The sequence below is a fragment of the Cornus florida genome, unplaced genomic scaffold (assembly GCF_030987335.1).
Source record: "Cornus florida cultivar Cherokee Brave unplaced genomic scaffold, ASM3098733v1 CherokeeBrave_3.0.0_Hap2_Chr11, whole genome shotgun sequence".
In the NCBI taxonomy this organism is placed as follows: domain Eukaryota; kingdom Viridiplantae; phylum Streptophyta; class Magnoliopsida; order Cornales; family Cornaceae; genus Cornus; species Cornus florida.
The window spans coordinates 137,439,085-137,461,009 of record NW_026775581.1 but is presented as its reverse complement, the minus strand read 5'-3'; the positions used below and the strand labels follow the sequence as shown (position 1 = coordinate 137,461,009).

Here is a 21,925-nt window from a genome sequence, read left to right as displayed (position 1 = left end):
GGTGTGTTGTTTCCTAGTTTCTGTTTTGTTCCCTTTTGTATTGCAAAAATAATAATAATAAATAAAATAAAATAAATGTTGCATAAAGTTTTCCCTGTTTCTCTAAAACATAAAACAAGCTCAATGCTAGCCATTTATAACGAACGTATCTTCATGTCCCAAACAAATTTGCATACCTTTCTCTCTAAAACATACAATAAGCTCAATGCTAGCCATTTTGTAACAAACCCATCGGTCAAAAGTTAGGAAACCATGATGGTTGAATCTTTAATCTTCTGTAATGATCAGAAACCAGGGAAAGTAAAAATATAAGAGTCCAAGTTGCTAAGCCTTTTGCTGCAAAAGTTCTATTCTTCGAGTGTGATATAAACAAGAAAGACATTCCACTTACAGTTGATACATTGATCCAGCACTCAAGGGTGTTGAGAGCATTTCCTGATTGATGTGTTTCCCGGGCTAGTGCTACCCCTTCGGCTAGGCTGCTAACCTGCCCACTCACCAAGAGAGCTGCTGCAGCGTTCAGGACCTGATTTCATGTCAAGGCATAAAGTAAAACAATCAGAGTATGAAATGAATCCATTATATTAATATAGAATTAGATAGTAAACAGCTATGTATTCTCTGTTGCATGAAATAAAAACTCTCTCATCTAATATTCTCAATATACGGTTATATAGAAAAGAAGCGCACAGAAACGATGCATAAGTAGCCAAAAAATTATTTTTATGGTTATTTTTTTCATTTTCTAGATTCAGTGGTTGGACCTAATCTATGCATTCAAGTTATGGTTGTTTGGAGACATCATATATTATCACGTTAGAATGAGAAGCAAAAACATATTAATTGACGGGTCGAGTCATATTGAAATGGCAAGATACTTACAAATGCATCTGCTATGGATCCTGTCTCACCAGATAGTACACACTTTAGTACCTCTGCATTGTATTCAGGGCCTCCCCCTTGCAAGTCTTTCACTGTGCAGCGAGGAATACCAAAATCCACTATACAGAAAGAAAAGAAAAAAAAAGAGAAGCTAAAAATTACTCAATACAGAAGCAAAATTTATTTTACTATTGGAAAATTTTATGGATCCTGCTGGAAATGGATGTATTCTATCCTCTAGGGTGTTATCTTGCAGAGGGTATGCCCTCTCCCATTGTACTCTATTGCTATATCTTTTGAAATAAAAATACCAACCCATTCATGAAATAATAATAATAATAATAATTTGGGTCTAACTAGGGTTGTCTAGCTTAAAATGGTATGTTAACAGGAGTAGAGAACACGAGGTGTGCATGTACATGAGCATTCAAGCAGGTATTATATTCTGGCTGAGCTTCGTACTAGTTTAGGAGTAACTATAATTCGGGTAAGGTTTGGGTCCACATTGGACCATGAACTGGAACAATATATATGCATCAATTTAAACACGAACAAAGACTTCATTTCATGCTCAAACCTCTCCCATTTCATGCTCAAACCTCTCCTTTCAATCAATAAGACCCTTTCCATGCCTGGATTAAAGAGTTGAATCAGGTTACCATAAGATACAGTAAAAAATAAGGCCTAAATGAATCGGAACTAAATTCACACATGAACCCCGTCCTGGTTACGCTCATGTCTGTACCCCAAATTTTGGAAAGGGAACTGTCTGAACCTGGTATAGTCTGGACAGAGCTACAGGGTCAAAAAAACTGCATCCCTATCTTTTAATAGTTTCATTATTGATAAATAAAAATGAGATGATGAATCTGTTACATGGGTCAAAAGAGAATTTTTCAATCTTTTCAGGTTTGATGTCAAGGAGTACTCCAGGCCCTGTCAACATCAGTAAAATATCCATTAGAACAAACTAGAGAAATAAAAAATAAAGAAAAAAATTAAATACAAGTAATACAGAAGAGAAACCAGAAAAGGCTAGTGTCCAGCATCCATAAAGCCTTAATGGCATAACATTCAATTTGAATGAGCTTCGAAGTAACCAAAGAAAGGGATCTTACCAAGAGGACTCATTTCATCTAAGCCCTCTGAATGAACAACTAATGCTCTTTTCATGCCATATCTTTGCAATGCTTTAGCCATCTTAGTGACCTATCCAAGAATGAAATAAGCTTATTCCTTAAACACTACAGAGAGAGATAACAAACAATAAAATGTCTTCAAAGTAGTCGCTGAATGATCTATAAGAACTAAACTACCTAGAAAGCTGTAAAAATATATACTACATTCCACAGGCACAATAGACTGAAAAAAAACATAATTTGTGCAGTCTGCTGACACAGGGACACCAAAAACATTACATAGAGATATCAGATGATTAAATGTTATTGAGGTAGTCCTGAATACATTTCCTGGGGACAGAAGGCTGAGAAGGATATAGTTTATGCAGAATGTGTTGACACAAGGGCACCATAAACATGGAAATGAATACCAGGAAAAGGTTTAGGCAAAGTTATTTGGAAGAAAAGCATGAAAAAAAAAAGAAAGAACTAAAGACTGACAACTGCTACTTCATGTGACAGGAACTTCTGGTCTAAATTACTTTTTAAAAGAGACAAAGCTAATGATTAACCTGTGCACATGGAGAGAATTTTTTTTTGTGTTTCTCAACTCTACTGGTATATAACAATATACCTCTTGGACCCACGATACCTCCATCTAAACTTCTGGATTATACAAGAAGCATCATTAACAAGTGCACATGGAAAGAAAAATTTTATGCGTTTCCCAACTTTTCTAGTAATAATCTACCTCTTGACCCAAATATGCCTCCATCTAAACCTCTGGATTATACAAGAAGCGTCATCCAACTTCCCAGATAGCTTCAAGCCTATGTTACATGAATTGGGTACATTGTGTCTTGGCTCTGCATATGTGTCCAAGTGTTGAATTTATCATATACCCAAACCAAAGGACACGGAACACTTGCTAAATTTTCATTTTTTTAATATTGTCTTTTATTTCCCAAGGTAATATGGTATTTAATGTACCACAGAGCATTCAATAAGAAACTTCCTCATTTTGAAGCTATAATAAAGGGAACACCATATAAAAGTCTTACCTACAACCAGATAGCATATAAGAATTGCAGTATCAGCTTGCTAGGTGCATATCCAACTAGATAAGTCAAACACATTTCAGTATATCACATATTCATATTTAGGTGTGATATATCTGAAACAAGTACTTCACGCATTATAAAGATTCCATGTCATATAGCTTCAAGCAGGTAGCAGGTTGGCCTAGATGACAGCTGCTAATATTAGGAATTATAATTACCCACTCTTCGTGACATGAATATTAAACAGCCGAAAGACTAGAACATCCCCATGTGCAGCTATTAGTTTGGGGAAAAAAATACTTGGTATTAGTCCTGCTAATGCAGGATGCAGAAGGGATAGATTTGGTACAGGTGTAACCTTTGGAATTTTAGTTATTAAGGATGCACACAAACAACTTATATTTGACCAGATAGGTCAGTTGTTAATCCCATTTACAGGAAACATTTAGATTAAAATATACAAAATGGAAAACAATACCAAATCACAAAAGCTAGCTCATTAATTGAATACTTTTTTTGTACATAAATCCAATTCATTGAGAGAGAGAGAGAGAGAATTTCAGTTTCTACTGTCAGCACCACAGGACCACCTCATTTATCTGCTGCATTTCTGTAAAAACCAACACCACCAACGCCGCGCCCCCCCCCCCCCCCCCCCCAAAAAAAAAAAAACCCTAAAATAAAAAAAAAAACTCTAATTTGAAAAATGACAAGTTACATGACAAAGATCTTGTTTACTGTCTACAAGGGAAGACATGATGAGGACTGCATGAACTTTAGACTGCTTTTAGACTTAAACCTGAGTTCTCATGTTTAAGAGTCCAAAGTTACACCAAGTAATGACCACTTCCAAATTAGAAAGTAATATGCAAATAAGAGTTAATAATCAAACAACTTACTATGTCTTCTTTGTATACACCGACAACTGCAAAGGGTACCCGTGCTGGACTCAACATAGGACCCAATATATTAAATACAGTCTTCACCCCAAGCTTTTTCCTCACAGGAGCAACAATCTTCATTGCAGGATGGTATTTAGGAGACATCATAAAACCAATTCCCACTTCCTCCACACATTTTTTCACCCCCTGATACAGAACATGATATCTATAAAAAAGAAATGGAGAGATCATTATATATCCCCAGCAAATCTAAATTAACTTGCTTTACAGAAGATGATGCGAACATAAACCACGACTATGGGTGTAACGGTCATAAGGTTATTTTTGGCATCATAAAATTGGACCAGGTCACGTTCCTTAGATTAATGTTAAATTTCAGATGGCCAACTAACGATTTGGGGTTTTTTGCAACAAACGGTATAGTTCAAGGAGTCGAGTATCGAATTGATAGTTCAGACTTCAGGGGGGGTTTAGTGCTACTATCAAATCTCAAATGGACAGCTTATTGATGTATTAAGTAATGTATTTTGAAAAACAAATGAAATAGAATGTCCTACATGGTTTTCAAATGACTAGTGACAGTGTCTTGTTTACTAAACTCACAAGCAAAAGTAAACCGCGGATATTCTTGACAGAAATTGTCCTGTCAATTCGAAATTGACTGGTTAAACTTGTCAAAAAAAGAGATAGACTGCTTACCCATTCCCCTCTACATGTTTGCTAAAGAGCCACAATATTTGCATAGCATGTTACACACTTCAACATGCATATTCATCACTGAAGAAGGGGATCAAGGCACAAAAGTGACAGAAATATGGGAGTTCATCTAGTAAGCAAGAGCTCATAGGGATATCAGGTACAGTTGGCTTCTCAATTCAAATTCATCGTGCTATGCTTGTAAGGAATGGTGTTCTAGCAATTTGTGGGTTCATCTCTTAAGTTAAGATTCAGAAAACCATGAGAAGTCTCTGAGGAATTTGGGATAAATTTGTTATTTGATATTCCAACCCATTCAGAGTATTATGTTAAGCCCATGACCCATCATTGTCCATTAAAACCATGAAGGTTAAGCGCACCCGATTCCACATCAAATGCTAAATGTTTCCAAATAAAATTCAAATTTAAAAATTTTCAAGCAGCCCTATCAATTTAAGATGCACTAACCTCAGGCTCCAAATCAATGACTACTCCCAGGGCTTCCAAAACATCAGCACTTCCACAGGCAGAAGAACTAGACCGGTTACCTTGCTGCAACAAGAACACTATGTAAATCACTCTTCACACAACATCAACTCCACCACATGCAAAAAAAAAAAAAATTCACCTTTGCAACTTTTGCACCACAAGCTGCAGTAAGTATAGCCGCCCCTGTTGAAATATTCACAGTGTTGGCCCCATCGCCTCCCGTCCCAACAATGTCAACTACATTTTCCATCCCTTCAACCTTCGTGCAACATTTGATCATTGCTCTTGCTAGTCCTACAATCTACATCACAAGAAAGCTTAAAGAATGAAAAATTATCCACAACACATAACAAGAGGTCACTTTTGGGGTGTAAATAAACAGACAAGCGTGAGAACGCGATTTGGAGTAAGAGTAACAGTCACTTTGTGAAAAATAATTCGACGGGTTAGATATATCTGAGAAATAAAATATACAGGCTCAGGCATACATGTGACTATTCTTGTCATCTTGTTTGTGTAAAAGTATACATACTTCTTCATAAGTCTCTCCCTTGGCTCTTAAAAGAACAAGAAAAGCACTTATCAAAGCTTCACTACCATCACTAAGCAAGAAATTGAGAGAAGCTTCAGCCTCCTCTTCAGTTAAATCCTCACGATTTAGTAAACACTCAATCAACTGCAGAAAATCATCGAACAATTATCAACACACAATCATCTAAATGCATAAATTCAAATCGCACCAAAAGAACAGTATACTATGTGAGAAAGCACAAAAAAAAGGAAGAAAAATAAATAGAAGAATATATAAATATATATATATACAAGTTCATCTGTTTAATTAAAGTCTTGGTTCCACGAAATGACAAAAATCAAGTCAGATTTCATTTATCTAATTTTGACGTTCCTACGTTACTCGGCAACCAAACAAGTTATGAATGAAATTACAGTTGCGTACCTCTTTGGAGGATGTTATAGGCAAATGTAATGGAGGAGCGGAGGGCATATCCGTCACTAGAGATTTTAATTTTCTGGAACTCCATTTAGTGACTGGCACAGCTAAGAAACGCTTCTGCAATTCAAGAGAACCCCGTGAGTGTCTGGCAGTAGACGGGGAGAGAGAAACGGAAGCACTGTTTCCACACACAGCCATCACTACTGCATTATATTGTAGTCAACCATTCTAATTTCGAACAATTTTATGTAGATTTCACCACATCATTGCTGTGCACTTTCAAATCTATAAATATACAGTGTGTATATAGAGAGAGAGTGTGTGTATCGAAACCTAATTTTGGAGCGAGAAAACAAAGACGAAATTTTACAGCATCGTGTGGCTGCTTCTCATCCAGTTGTCGTCATCTCTCGTTTTATGTAAGAGTTGGTATCGTCGGCTTCCCTTGTCATGCTGCTTATCTGCATCCTCCTTACTGGGCCACGTCATCGTGTCGGCTTCCCTAGTCATGCTGCTTCTATGTGAATGGACATGGGACACGGATAGAGCCAATTTTTTTTTTTTTAACAAGGTACGGATGCGGGTTGGACATTTATATATATATATTGAGTAATAATATTATAAAATTTTAATTATTTTTAATTTTATATTTTTATTTATATATGAGTAATAATATTATAAAATTTTAATTCATTTTAAATTTTTATAATACTAAAAATTGTAATGACTTTTATATCATATTTACACACACACCGTATTCTCCACTTTATTATAATAATATTTTTATTTTAAAAGAATAAATATCATTAAATAATTGGCTTGCGATCACATGGATATAATGTTAATTTTTCTTAAAGAAAAAAATTTAACACTTAATAATGTGTTTTATACTAGGGTTTTGTTAGAAATATATGAAATGTCCATACTTAATTGTGATTGAAGAATCCCAACATGGGATAAATCATTAAATCCCTAAACATCTAAAAACAATATACCCACAACGAATCAGATGAATCAATCAGACAATTGTTAATTTTTTTATTTATCCTGGCAAGAACAATAGCCTCGAGCATCTACAAACGTTGCCAAAATGGCCATACAAAGACAAACAAATCATGAAGCAATATAAGAAAAAAACTGAAGAACTGATTCCAAATTTGTTGAGAAACAAACCAACATACAACAGCGGAAACTACCAAGAAGAAGAGAGCGGCACCAAGGCTGCATCCATAAGGCGTCGCCGACTGAGGAAAAAACTACCAAACCCCACACAAGAAGGCGGGAACAATCAAACCCGACATAGATCAAAAATCTAGCCAGAGACAAAATAACGAATCCACCCCATCGAGCTAGAAAACCAGCCAAACAGGAGTAGATCTGGCAAAATAACAGTAAAACGGCGTGAAACCACCCGCCGAACAAACTATTTACAACACGCCGCCGAATTTATTATGCAGTGAGTAGCAAGGATCAGCACCTCTCCACTCCCATGGAGGAGAGTGAGGAGGAGCAAGCAGAAGGAAGAGAACGAATGAAGGGTTAAGAGTGAGGCGAGAGAAAAGTTAAGAGAGAGAGAGAAGTTCTGGTTCAGTTTCCCAGTTGTTAATCTTATGAGACTCAAGTCATTTAGAAAGTTGAAAACTTGATGTACATCATCAGACAAGTGATGGTGTTCTAGGAGCGTACATCATCAGACTCACAGGAAAGATTCTTTGGAATGGATCATCCGTTGCAAGCTAAAAACACTATCAAAGTAAAAGCACCAACTGTGATTTTCATATTTCTCCATCCAAAACTCTAGAATCTAGGCATTTGTTGGGGCTACTGGAACAACACACACAACAGACTTTAGCCACGGACTTAAAACAAGCAATTGCGGATCTGTCATTTTTTATTATTGAAAATGAAAAAGAAAAACAAAATTACACACATTAAACTACTATTAAAAGCTACCATTAATTTTTATTTAACTTTTAAAATTCCTCATTTAGATTTCATTTGCATTTCAATGATAATCAACAGTAGAAAATCAAAGTAAGTTTTTTCTTTTTATATTGTTTTAACACCTTGGCAAGTAGCTCATTTGCTAACCTTGTGGGACTCCAAATCTGTAACTTCTACTTTGAATCGTAGTGTAAGTACCACTAAATAATACTGCATTAATCTAAATTGTCCTTGATTTTAGTAAATAGGCTAATAGGTCTATGTAAATTTATATTGGCCAAGTATTTTGGTTTCTTTTTAAAAAAATAAAAGCAATATAAATATTTAGAGACATAAAATATTACAAGCCAGATGAGTTTTTCAGATGCGTTTAGTTAGCATAATTTTTTTCTTTAAAAATGGTAAGAAAGTACAATTTCATTGTTTAGAGAATTTACAAGGAAATATTAATCTTTCTAACCAACTACAACAAATTAGAAGGCACCACTGGACAAAGTACATTTTTGAATGTGTGATGGCAGCATACACACACACAGATCACTGACATCCGAAAGACAACAGCAGTTAATGAAATAATCTCATTTACATTTAGGAAAAAGAAATAATCTCATTTAAATTGAAGTCCAAAAAATGAAAAATTATTAACCTTCAGAAGTCTTAAAAGTAATCTATAGAATTGCTCAGGTAGTCCCCATAGATAGTAAAAAAGTCAATTACACAAAGGTACATATCATTACAAAAATGGTGATGACAAATTGGGAATTTGAATGGCATCATCATAAGTTCTTCAGACGGACCATCTTTAGATTTCTTATAACTGAGAGTTACTAAAGAAATAAATCTCTATTATTATGCAAGTCTTCGGGATCAAACAATCCCAACACCGGATAAATCATTAATTCCCTATACATCTACAATTTATTCGTCTCCCAACTCTGCCATAAAATTTTCCCTCCAAAATAATTTCCCGGGAAAGTCATGTATAGGATTGCTAAAGTAGTCAGTCCCCCATAGAGAGAATTCAATCCATTTCTACAAGCACAAACATTACAACACGATTCTCCAATTCATTCCATGATTTATATGAAATTGACTAAAATGATTGTACAAGAATCAGAAAGTATAGATTACACTAACATATATATAACATATAAAGATAGGACTCACTTTCAGTATCCAACACAATAAGTAGAATTGCTCTTTATAAAACCTGTCCTTTTTACTTGTTTGGTTAGAGAAAATTTTGAAATTTTATAGTATTCACCTTCAAGAGATGAAATATAAGTTCCAAGACATTTGCAGCTGCCACTCATTTGTTCAAACATTCGTAGTCAACAAACCTCCAAAATGGTGGTAAACCCTAAACCCACAACAAACTTCAAGAGATGACTCAACCAGGCAATTCTTAACTATGAACAAATCTACAAAGAAGAGAGGTTCAGCTCTACAAATTGTAATTATAACTTAAGAACGCAATTAAAAAAACTTGCCAGCAAAGAACAGTCAAGAGGTTCAAATGCTTCTAATAAACGCAACTGATGAGACAAAAGGAATAGAGTAAAATTTTAGTTTTATCACTCACCAATAATATGGTAAAAATAACATGCCATTATCTTTTAGTTCTACATCTAGTTTCCCCCCTTTTCCTTCTTAGTCATTGTTGTTGCACCAAAGCACACAGCATGAAGATCAGATACAAACCAGGAATTTCAAAATCTTCGTCAGATGGAGTGGCCGGTAAATGAACTCATTAGAAAAGTTTAAAACTTGATCTACATCAGACAACTGATCCTGTTCTAGAAACCCATTTCTGCCTCTTATTGGGACTAGGCTCTCCCTGTAGAGCAAGGGATCATCCGCAATAAACCGGGTTCCAAGATCCTTAATTTCATGAGTCACTGGATCATATAAGGTCATAAAACCATCATCAGATTCCATAAAAAGCTGACCGTTCTTCCAAAACCCAAGTGGCCGATCCACTCCTCTAATGATTTCAAAAGTAAATAGTTTTGTCCAACACCCTTCCTCCCTCATCACCCATATGTCAACAAATGGACGAGAATCAGCATCAATCAGAGCAAGCGAGTTATTGTAGGATGCAAGAACTCCATGTGAACTGGGAATATCACGTATATTGTGAAACAACTCATTGCCCATGTCAAATGAAAGGATCAATGGATGATCATTCTCTTTATTTGTTGTACGCCAGTAATGAACTCCATTAATGCATGTGTTAGACTGAGGGTTGTAAATGGTAGTATAAGGCGTAGCAACATGACCAAGATATCTCCAGGAGTCAGTAGATAGGGTATACACAGCAGCCTGGTAAGGGCCCCTAATTGCTTCGTTAGAATCCAGAGTGTCCCAAATCCACACAACCTTGTAATCATTAGTAATGGGATCCAAACCAAATCCAAAAATTTCTTTGAAAATCACTACATCTGGTGGAAAGTTAAGACGGAATACAGGGAGGGACCTAAATTCTCTGGTTGCGGGATTCCATAGAGCAAAGCCTTTGGATTGATTGCGACTGGACAGACACAGTATGCCATTATAGAGACTGACATCCATATAGAAGAACATATCCACCACCACATTCTGATACGCCGGAGGATAACCGGCGAGTGTTTGATCAGGGAACAATGAGAAAGCATATCCACTGGAAATTTCGTCATAACGGTGAACAAAAAGACGGGCACTGTTGCTGGGGTGGTCGTAGTGCTCAGAAACAAAACTAGGGTTTATGATGATAGTGTACCAATTTTTGCATACTGCTCTTGCCCGAATCAGTGAATTCACGGGCAGCCTTAAGAGGATCTCAATTACCACATTCTCAGGCAGCAGCTGATGAATGTCACTGCAACTCGTCATTCGCCCCTTTTTTATTGATTCCATTGAAACCCTAAACCCAATTTCAAATTGAAATCAAATTCAAAATACTACCATTTTTCTTGAATAAAAAACAAACACGAGAAACATTCACCATATGAAATATTGGAGATAACAGGAAATTAAGAAGAACGGTGAGACTCACTGGGATTGTTTGGAATGAATCATCCGTTGGCAACTACAAGATCGAACACCATGAAAGTGAAACCAAATGTGATGCCTTCAAAGTGTCAGAAAAATAAAAAAGTTGGTGACACGACGATAGGGGAGTCGACGACTAAAGCTATGGTAAACGGCCGACATAACTATAACCGTCTTAAAATAGCGAAATTTCTTATCGGGTAAATTCTGACTAGCACGAAAGGCGTAACGATCTGAGTACTGTCTCAGAGAAAGATACGGTGAAACAATAATTCGTTCGTTATCAATTCATTTATAGAGGGTCATAAATTAAGTCACATAAAGCAAGAGTAGGAGTGTGAAAGTGACAAAATTAAGTAATAAATAGTAAAAATTTGAACGAGAGAGCGCTCGAAGTGTGAAAGTTGGAGCACACTCGGAGCGTCAAAGCGATACCCGTTGAAAAGAATTGTGTGACTTAGGTCTGAAATGGGTTAGGTATTAAATGGGTGAGTCAACCCATACCCAACCCAATGACCCGAATATTTTTAGACACAAATTTTCAAGTTATTTTAGTTGCTGAAAAATAATAATAATAAAAAATATTATTCTTACATTAGTTTTTTTTGTTTGTTTCAAACATTACAAATTTTTTTATTTTTTATTTTATATTTTGGTAAATAATCATTTGCAATTTTACTTATTTTCAGTGCATACATATATTATATTGTGCATACATAAACACACAATTATGTTTGCATTTAAATTTTTATTTTTATTTTTTATAATAAAGTATATTTGCACGCGCGCGCGCGCGCACATATATATACACCTCATGTTTCAATATGACAATATGTTGTCTGAATTTGGGCAAGGCAAATTATTTGTATGGCTACTACACATATTAATAAAAATGAATTGGAGTAATAAGGAGGTTGAATAAATATACATGTTGTGCAATGGTGACAAAGGCATGTAAATAATTAATTACCGAAAAGAAAAAGACAAGGTAGGCTGTAAAAAAATATTATTAGAAAAAAGGTATGTAAACCAAAATTATTAATAGAAAAAGGACTTCCAGTGGGCTTCAATAAATGTACTTTTATGGAACTTACCAAGGAGAATGTACATGGACGAACAGAGTTTTGAAGTTGTAAATGATTAAAGTTTGGAACCAACCAGCTCCATGAAGAATTATACAAACGCAACGAGACTAAGAACAGGGTAGATCAATCTTCAGAAGGGAAAAAGAAACAAAAACAAGAGAGAGAGAGAGATCATTTCTTCAGAATTTATTGCTTCGACATCCAACAAATTCTTTCACCACTTCCTCTTTCCCAGAGAACCAATAAAAAAAATAACGGAAGCAACTGCCAAATACGTCTCGGAATTGTGTTCTCAAGTGGAACCTCTTCAAGGAGAAAGCAGCATCAATCAACCATTTTTATCCCTTCAATGCAAAACAAAAACACTTCTGGCTCTGAAGGAGTCAAGTTCAAGGTTCTCTCTCATCTCAAGTATTGGTAGGATTGAGGGAACCATCCGGACAACAAGTGGTGTTTTGTTTTCATAATCAATGCAAAGACACAATAGCATGGGATATGCAACAATGCTACCAACAACTACCTGCCAATCATCAACATAAGAATGTTACAAAAATGGGAAAACAAAAAACAATAAAAATTGAAGCATGCTAAGTTATGAATTAGGACAGAATAGAAGTTCTAGGTGGAATAAAGATTTCTAAAAGCCTACATTCATTATCTTTGCATGCATAAATCTTTGCAAATATTTATACATAAAAAAGTCATTTCTACAAGGGCACATATCAATACAGAAATGAATATGACAAATTGGGAATTTGAATTTAAAAACAGACCATCTTTAGATTTCTTAAAAATGAGAGCAAGTAAAGAATTATATCTTTATTATGCAAGGTCTTCAAGATCAAAAAACCCCAATACCGGATAAATCATTAAATCCCTATACATCTAAAATTTATTTTATCTCCCAACTCCCCATAAAAATTTTCATCCAAAATAACTTTCCATGAAAATTCGTACATAGGATTGCTAAAGAAGTCCCAACAGAAAGAACTCAAGCCATTTCTACAAACATACATATTACAAGATGATTCTCCATATAATTCCATGATTTATATGAAATTGACTAAAATGATTATACAAGTATCAGAAAATATAGATTACATTTGACATATATAATATATAGAGTATAAAACCTGCCTTTTGACTTGTTTGGTCAGAAATTTTTTTGAAATTTTGCAGTATTGCTCTTCAAGAAATATATTATAAGTTCCAAGACATTTACCGCTCCCACTCATTTGTTCAAAAATTTATAGTCAACATACTTCCAAAATGGTGCTAAACCGTAAACCCACAACAAACCAGATGACTCAACCAGGTTGTTCAAATTGTAATTATAACTTAAAGAATGCAAATATAAAAAGAAGAAGAAGAAGACAGGTTAAACTCTACAAATTGTAATTATAACTTAGAATTCAATTAAAAAATCTTGTCAGCCAAAGAAAACTCGAGGGGGTTCAAATGCTTATACTAAACACAGCTGATGAGATAAAAGGAATAAGGTAAAATTTTAGTTTATTACTCACCAATAACAAAAATGATAAATTAACATGCCATTTCCTTTTAGTTCTGCATCTAGTTTGCCCCCTTTTCCTTTTTAGTCATTGTTGTTGCACCAAAACACACAATTTATCGGATGGAGTGACCGGTAGGTGAACTCATTTAGAAAAGTTTAAAACTTGATCTACGTCAGACATTGTCTGATCCTGTTCTACAAACCCATTTCTGCCTCTTATAGGGACTAAGCTCTCCCTATAGAGCAAGGGCTCGGAATAATATCGGGATCCAAGATCCTTAATTTCACAAGTCTCTGGATCATACAAGGCCATATGAGCATCACGACTTTCCATAAAAAGCTTATCGTTCTTCCAAAACCCAAGTGGCCATTCGAATCCTTCAAGGATTTCAAAAGTAAATTGCTTTGTCCAACATCATTCCTCCCTCGTCACCCAAATGTCAACACCTGAATCACTAGAACAATGACAAATCAGAGCAAGATAGTCATAGTAGGGTGCAAGAATGCCACATTTTGAATATGGAATACCACGGATCTCGTGAAACAATTCATTGCCCATGTCAAATGAAAGGATCAGATCATGATAGTCACTGTCTACTGCAAACCAGTGATAAACTCCATTAATGCATGTGTTAGACAGAGGGATTTGAATGTTAGCATAAGGCAAAGCAACATCATCAAGATATCTCCAGGAATCAGTAGATAGGGTATACACAGCAACCTCATAAGGAGTATACTTTAATTTTCTAGTATCATGATTATCATCCATAGTCTTCCAAATCCAAACCACCTTGTAATCATTAGTAATGGGATCCAAACCAAATCCAAAAGTGTCATAGGGATACACCACATTGGGTGAAAAGTTAGGAGAGAGTAGTGGGAGGGACCTAAATTCTCTTGTTCAGGATTCCACAGCGCAAAGCGTTTGAAATGATTTTGCAGACACAGTATGCCGTTACAGAGACTGATGGCTAGACGGTGGCGCATATCCACCACCACATCCTGATACACCAGGGGAGAACCCGCGAGTGTTTCATCAGGGTACAATGAAAAAAAAAAAATATACTGGAATGGGAAGGATGTTCAAGATGTCGAACAAAAAGATGGGCACTGTTGGTGTGGTGGTTGTAGTGATTAGTAACAAAGTTAGGGTTTTTGATGATAGTGTACCAATTTTTGCATACGGCTCTGGCCCGAATCAGTGACTTCACTGGCAGCCTTGAGAAGATCTCAATAATCAAATCCTCAGGCAGCCTCTGACGAATGTCATTACAACTCGTCATTGGCCCCTTTTTGATCGATTCCATTGGAACCCTAAACCCAATTTCAATTTGAAATCAAAATACTAACATTTTCGTAAATTTTTAAAAAAGGGGACAAACATGCACCACATCAAATACTGAAGGTAACAGGAAATTAAAGAGGACGGTGAGACTCACAGGAAGGATTCTATGGAATGAATCATCCGGTTGGCAACTACGAAAACCGTGAAAGCCAACTGTGATTTTCTTTCTCTCTCCTTTGAAATCTCTAGAATGTAGGGCATTTGTTGGGCTCCCAAAAGCAAGCAGCCAGCCGCCGACGACACACTCAAACTCAAAACTCGGTGCTGGAAACGGACGGACCTTTCAAAAATAAAATGGTAACAGTGCGCGTCTTTCATTGTTTATTGAAAATGAAAAGGGCAAAGAAAATTAAACGTATTAAACTTGTATTAACTATGAAGTTCCTACCATCAATTTTTATTTAACTTTTAGAATTCCTCACTTCGCTTTTTATTTGCTTTTAGTTAGATGAAAATTCTTAGTAGAATAGGGAAAGTGAATGAAAGTAAATGTAGAATTTTTAAGTTGCTTTTAGCATGATTTTTTTTATTATTATTTTTGAAATATGGTGGGAAAGTACTATTTCATGGTTTTGATAATTTAAAAGAAAATATTATAGTTTACTTAAATTGTTCTTATTTTATTAAACGAGGTAATAGGTGTAAATAAATTTATATAAGCTAAATATTACTGGTTTCTTTTTTAAAAATAAAATCAATATAAGAATTAAAATAAATAATTTTGTAAGATGTTTAGAGAGAGATAGAATATTCTAATATTTTAATCAAAAGTTATGCGGATTATGCATAATCACATTTTAGTTAGAGAGTATTTATTTTTAAAAAAAAAAAAAAATTATCCAATTGATTTAATGGAAATAGTTAGAAAAGAAAGGAACTGAAAAAAAAAAGTTTGGTTCTTTTTTCTAAGTAATAAAAAATTAGAAAACTGATTTATAATATGCTTGAATCTGTTTTTGAAGAATGATTTTCAAACAACCATTAAAGGTATAAATTATTGTAACGTGGTGCTGCTATAACCCAGAATTTTGTCTCTTCTTTCTCATAATCTCTCTCATTCACTCTTTCATTATCTTCGCGGATCCAATCTCTCTCGTTCTCTCTCACACCTCAAATTTATGCCCCATATCTCTTTCTACATTTATTTCTACAGATACGGTCTGTGCATTCTTAATTTGACGTTCCCCCCTAAATAGAGGAAAAAATTTATATATAAACAGTCTAGTACAAAACAAAGAGAGAGGGCATATACTCACAATTAAAATAAAAGCCCCTAACCAGAGGGATCAATCCTAAACAATTGAGATAAATGGTGAAAAGATAGGACATTCCCTTATTCAACACCAACTATAAAAACTCACGCTAAAATCAAACTACGCCTTGAAGGCATACCTCCAAGATACCCAGCACACTTGTTTTAGCTGGGCTATTGCGTATTTGGTAGGGTTATAAATGTTGGTTAATTTACACTCTCTCCCTCCCCAAACATGACACTTTTTATGGACGGAAGGAATATATTTGGAATTTATACATGTGTAAAAATTGGAATGTTTTTTTAAAACAGAGACTTCGTTTACTCAATCGCCCTATCAATATGAAAGTCTCCATTCTCCAACAAGCATCCACACTCATCCAGTTCACACACAAAAAAAAAATTTGGCTAACAATTAAAAGATTATGTTGGTGTTAAAAAAGAGTTCCAGCCTCTACAATAGATGGTTTCTGAACTACTACAATACTTGAAAAGTAGCTTAATTCAAATCAGGTTATGGCAAACTGTTAACAGAGAAATCACCAGCATCAATGCCACACTTTCACCCCATTGTGGTGTCACATTTTCTCACTATTACATAGCAGAATGTACCTATGATAGACCTGTCAATGAAGCGGATCCTGATCCGGATCCGATTAAAATCCGATCCGATTAGTCGGATATGGATTGAACAAAAAATCCGATAATCCGTTAGCTTAACAAATCGAATATGGATTATGCTGATCTGATCCGATCCGATTGAAATTATATATAAAAATAATTATATATATATATATATATATACTCCTATTAGAATTGTATTAAAGGTAACCCAAAAATCCAAAATAATAATAATAATAATAATAATAATAATAATGTTATATATATATATTATGATGTTCTCATCCATATGTTAATAAAATCTCTTAATACACGTACTAATAAAATCATACTCTTTATAATTATATATGTTAATAAATATTATTTTAATCCGATTTCGAATCCGATCCGATTCGAGTTCGAGCTAAATAGGATATGGATTGGGATATTCAGTCCGAGAACCCGTTAGTGATCCGAATCTGATAATTCGTTTGCTTAACAAATTGGATATGGATTTGATCGATCCGATCCATTGACAGGCCTACTTGTGGATTGATAGAGTTTTGAACTTGTAAATGATTAAAGTACGGAGCCGACCAGCCCATGAAGAAGTATACAAAAGCAGCAACCCTAAGAACGAGGGAAAATATCAAATCCCCAAAAAGGAAAAAGAAACATAAACAAGAGAGAGAGAGATCCTTTCTTCAGAATTTGTTGATGTTGTTGCTTCGACATCTAAACAAATTCTTTCACCACTTCCTCTTCCCAGACTACCAACAGAAAAATAACCGAAGCATCTGCCAAATACATCTAGGAGTTATGTTCTCAAGTGGAACCTCCTCAAGGATAAAGCAGCATCAATCAACCATTTTTATCCCTTTAATGCAAACAAAAATACTTCTGGCTATGAAGGAGTCAAGTCCAAGGTTCTATCTCATCTCAAACATTGGTATGATTGAGGCAAACATCCGGACAAGAAGCAGTTTTTGTTCTCATAATCAATGCAAAGACACAATAGCATGGGATATGCAACATGCTTCCAACAAGTACTTGCCAATCAACATAAGAATGTTACAAAATTGGGTTTTGCAGGAATTTTTTTTTTTCTTCCCTAAATGGTTATTGAATTTTGTTCATAAAATATATTATAGGGAGGTTTGGAGCCAAAACAAAGGAAAAAAATATATATATACAATAAAAATTGAAGCATGTGAAGTTATGAATTAAGACAGAATAAAAGTTCTAGGTGGAATAAAGATTTCTAAAAGCCTCCATTCATTATCTTTGCACGCATAAATCTTTGCAAATATTTATAAGTAAAAAAGTCATTTCTGCAAGGGTCAATACCATTACAGAATGATATTACAGAAATGAAGATGACAAATTGGGAATTTGAATTTTAAAAACGGACCATCTGTAGATTTCTTTAAAATGAGAGTAAGTAAAGAAATAAATCTCTATTAGGCAAGGTCTTCGTGATCAAACAATCCCAACACCAGAAATATCATTAAATCTCTATACCTCTAAAATTTATTGTCTCCCAAGTCCCCATCAAACTTATTTTATCCAAAATAACTTTCCGTGGAAATTAATACAAAGGATTGCTAAAGAAGCCCCAATAGAGAGAACTCAAGCCATTTCTACAAACATACATATTCCAAGATGATTCTTCAATTAATTCCATGAATAATACGAAATTGACTAAAATGATTATAGAGAATCAGATAGTATAGATTGCATTTGACATATATAATACATAGAGATAAGACTCACTTTTCGTATCCATCTCAGTACTAGAATTGCACTGAATAAAACCTGCCTTTTTGATTTGTTTGTTCAGAATATATTTTGAAATTTTATAATATTGCTCTCCAAGAAATGAAATATAAGTTCCCAAGACATTTGCCACTCCCACTCATTTGTTCAAAAATTTAGTCAACAAACTTCCAAAATGGTGGTAAACCATAATCCGACAACAAACCAGATGCCTCAACCAGGCAGTTCTTACCTACGGACAAATCTGAAAAAGAAGAAAGTTTAAGCTATACAAATTGTAATTATAACTTACAAATGCAATTAAAAGAAGTTGTCAGCCAAGATAAATCAAGAGGTTCAAATGCTTATAATAAACAAAGCTGATGAGACAAAAGGAAAAGAGTAAAATTTTAGTTTTATCACTCACCAATAACAAAAATTATCTTTGAGGTCTGCATCTGGTTTTCCCCATTTTCCTTCTTAGTCATTGTTGTTGCACCAGAACACACGCCTGAATCATACTAGATGAGATATAAACCAGGAATTTCAAAATCTTCATTAGACGGAGTGGCAGGTAAGTGAACTCAGTTAGAAAAGTTTAAAACTTGATCTACATCAGACAACTGATCCTGTTCTATGAACCCATTCCTGCCTCTTATTGCGACTAGGCTCTCCCTGTAGACCAAAGGCTTGGCACAAATCCGGGATCCTAGATCCTTAACTTTATCAGTCTCTGGATCATATAAGCCCAAATGACCAGGATCATCAGTTTCCATGAAAAGCAGACCGTTCTTCCAAAACCCCAGCATTGTAGTGGGGATTACAACTGTTGAATGTTTTGTCCAACTCCCGTCTTCCATCATCACCCATATGTCAACATCAGGAAAATCATAATAACACAGAGCAAGAGAGTTATTGTAGGTTGTAATAGCTGCAGGTTGTGGACTTGGAAGATCACCACGTATCTCGTGAAACAACTCATTGCCCATGTCAAATGAAAGGATCAGAGGATGTTCTTCCTTGTCCATTGCATACCAGTGATATACTCCATTAATGCATGTATTAGACAGAGGGGGATCCATCCAAGTATAAGGCAAAGAAACATCAAGATATCTCCAGGAATCAGATGATACGGTATACACAGCAGCCATCCACCTTTTCTTTATAAACTCATCCGCAGTGACCCAAACCCAAACCACCTTGTAATCATTAGTAATGGGATCCAAACCAAATCCAAATCCAAAAATTTCTTTCTCAATCACCACATTTGGCGGAAAGTCAAGAGGGAGTACGGGGAGGGACCTAAATTCTCTGGTTGCGGGATTCCACAGAGCAAAGCGATTGGAAAGATTGTACATACACAATATGCCGTTATAGAGGCTGATCGCTAGACGGCGGGGCATATCCACCACCACATCCTGATGCGCCGGGGGAGAACCAGCCAGTGATTCATCAGGGTACAATGAAAAAAAATACTCCTCGGAATCGTAGTCAAAATGGTAAACAAAGAGGCGGGAACTGTTGGTGTGGTGGTTGAAGTGCTTAGCAACAAAACTAGGGTTTTTGACGATAGAGTGCCAATTTTTGCACACTGATCTTGACTGAATCACTGATTTCACAGGCAGTCTTGCAAGGATGTCAATCATCACATCATCAGGCAGTCGATGAGTGTCACCGTAATTCGTCATTGGCCCCCTTTTTATTGATTCCATTGAAACCCTAAACCCAATGTCAATTGAAATCAAAATACTAACATTTTTCTTGAATTAAAAAAACAAACACGAGAAATATTCACCATATCAAATACAGTACTGTTGAAGATAACAGTTAAGAAAGAAGGTGAGACTTACAGGAAGGATTGTTTGGAATGACTCATCCGTCGACAAGAACACCAAGAAAGTGAAACCCCAGCTGTGATTTTATTCAAATTCTCTAGATTCTAGGGCATTTTGTTGGGCTACCAGAGCAAACAAACAGACCGCAGCCTCTCTCAAACTCGACAGACGACGGTGCAAGAAACGCAAAAAGAGAGAAATTTTTGCCACCCACCTAAACAAGCGATGGATGATCCGTACCGTCTTTCATCGTTATTGAAAATGACAAGGTAAACCAAAACTAAACACTATTAAACTTCGTATTAAAATTTAAATCCTACCGTTTAACTTTTTAAATTCCTCATTTAGCTTTTTCTTTGTCTCCGGGAAAATAATAGTGAAGGTAAATTGATTTTTTTTAGATGCATTTAGCAATAATCTTTTCTGAAAAATTTTAGGAAAGTATTTTTTTTCATAGTTTTGATAATTCACAAAAAAATATATTATTATTTACTTCTTATTTTTATTAACTAAGATAATAGGCGTGAATAAATTTATATTAGCTAAATATTTCTGGTTTCTTCTTTAAAAATAAAAGTAATATAAGAATTTAAATAAATAAATTTGTAAGACATTTAGAGAGATAATATAATATTCTAATATTTTCATCAAAAGTTATGCATACTCACATTTTAGTTTGAGAGTATTTATTTAAAATAAAAATAAAAATAAAAATAAAAATAATCGGATTAGTTAAATGGAAATAGATAAAAATATATAAGAAATGAAAATTTTTTGAACTAAAAAGTTTGATTCTACTTTCTGAGTAATAAAAAATTAAAAAACGGATTTAATTTCCTATGATGACCTTGTTAGTTATTTATCTGGACTCTTCTAACTTTTCTTTCCATTGACTTCAGGCAATTAGATCCTCCTTCTAAGGGCGTCTAGATGGTTCAACTTATATTTGTTTATTTATTTATACTAATTGTTGCTAAATCCAAACATGTAAAGAATATTTATCTCTATTAACTACGTTAGTCTTATAATTGTGCCCAATATTTAAACCTCATCATCAAATTTCAGTGCGAATCTCCATGGCTAAATATAAGTAATTATATTGTTATTTTTAATAGTTTAACATTTTACTATGTCTCTGCTAAAAATGAATATAAATTCATCTAACATGAATTCCTTTATTATCAATTTTTTATTATTTAAAATTATAAGTGTAGTTTTGATAATTAAAATCATTTTCTTTTCTTTTTTATCATATCCAAATTAACAAAATAATATTTTGTAATGTCCTACCAACCAAATGCATAGGAAAAACTTAATTTTTCTTTATTTCACTTCACTTTCCATAATAAACCGACATAAAAAAATGTTTCCAACCCCAAATTGTCTAATGATACGAATATTAGACACTTCACACCATTCACAGACTTCACACCATCCAACAGCTGCTGCCCTCAAAATTAGCACAC

The 21,925-nt window shown here is 34.7% G+C and overlaps 3 protein-coding genes and 1 long non-coding RNA gene across 6 annotated transcripts; all 4 read right to left on the bottom strand.

Moving 5' to 3' along the window:
* Positions 1 to 52: 52 nt before the first annotated feature.
* On the bottom strand, positions 53 to 6,495 carry LOC132282937 (anthranilate phosphoribosyltransferase, chloroplastic-like). Its single transcript, XM_059784780.1, has 10 exons — positions 6,104 to 6,495; positions 5,681 to 5,824; positions 5,288 to 5,449; positions 5,128 to 5,211; positions 3,961 to 4,149; positions 2,001 to 2,091; positions 1,759 to 1,818; positions 883 to 1,001; positions 392 to 526; positions 53 to 275 (listed from the first exon to the last, which is right to left on the bottom strand). Exons 1-10 carry the CDS (start codon positions 6,296 to 6,298, stop codon positions 243 to 245), a joined length of 1,212 nt encoding a protein of 403 aa, XP_059640763.1. The 5' UTR covers positions 6,299 to 6,495; the 3' UTR covers positions 53 to 242.
* A 3,102-nt stretch (positions 6,496 to 9,597) lies between these two features.
* LOC132286005 (putative F-box protein At3g16210) lies at positions 9,598 to 11,145 on the bottom strand. The gene is made up of 2 exons (XM_059788258.1): positions 11,079 to 11,145; positions 9,598 to 10,946 (listed from the first exon to the last, which is right to left on the bottom strand). The coding sequence occupies exons 1-2, from the start codon at positions 11,099 to 11,101 to the stop codon at positions 9,734 to 9,736; spliced, it is 1,236 nt and encodes a 411-aa protein (XP_059644241.1). The 5' UTR covers positions 11,102 to 11,145; the 3' UTR covers positions 9,598 to 9,733.
* Positions 11,146 to 12,183: 1,038 nt separating this feature from the next.
* LOC132285885 (uncharacterized) lies at positions 12,184 to 15,342 on the bottom strand. Of its 2 annotated transcripts, none has more exons than XR_009472634.1 (2): positions 15,112 to 15,342; positions 12,184 to 12,679 (listed from the first exon to the last, which is right to left on the bottom strand). It is a non-coding gene; the product is annotated as an uncharacterized LOC132285885 (long non-coding RNA). The 2 variants fall into 2 exon arrangements; XR_009472635.1 differs by lacking the exon at positions 15,112 to 15,342 and adding an exon at positions 13,683 to 14,628.
* A 2,753-nt stretch (positions 15,343 to 18,095) lies between these two features.
* LOC132284919 (F-box protein At1g11270-like) lies at positions 18,096 to 20,720 on the bottom strand. 2 transcript variants are annotated; one of them, XR_009472395.1, is made up of 3 exons: positions 20,475 to 20,720; positions 19,052 to 20,343; positions 18,096 to 18,889 (listed from the first exon to the last, which is right to left on the bottom strand). XR_009472395.1 is itself a non-coding variant. In XM_059787062.1 (2 exons), exons 1-2 carry the CDS (start codon positions 20,498 to 20,500, stop codon positions 19,209 to 19,211), a joined length of 1,161 nt encoding a protein of 386 aa, XP_059643045.1. In that variant the 5' UTR covers positions 20,501 to 20,720; the 3' UTR covers positions 18,969 to 19,208. The 2 variants fall into 2 exon arrangements, 1 of the variants encoding a protein (XP_059643045.1); XM_059787062.1 differs by lacking the exon at positions 18,096 to 18,889 and having other exon boundaries at positions 18,969 to 20,343.
* Between the last annotated feature and the right edge of the window lie 1,205 nt (positions 20,721 to 21,925).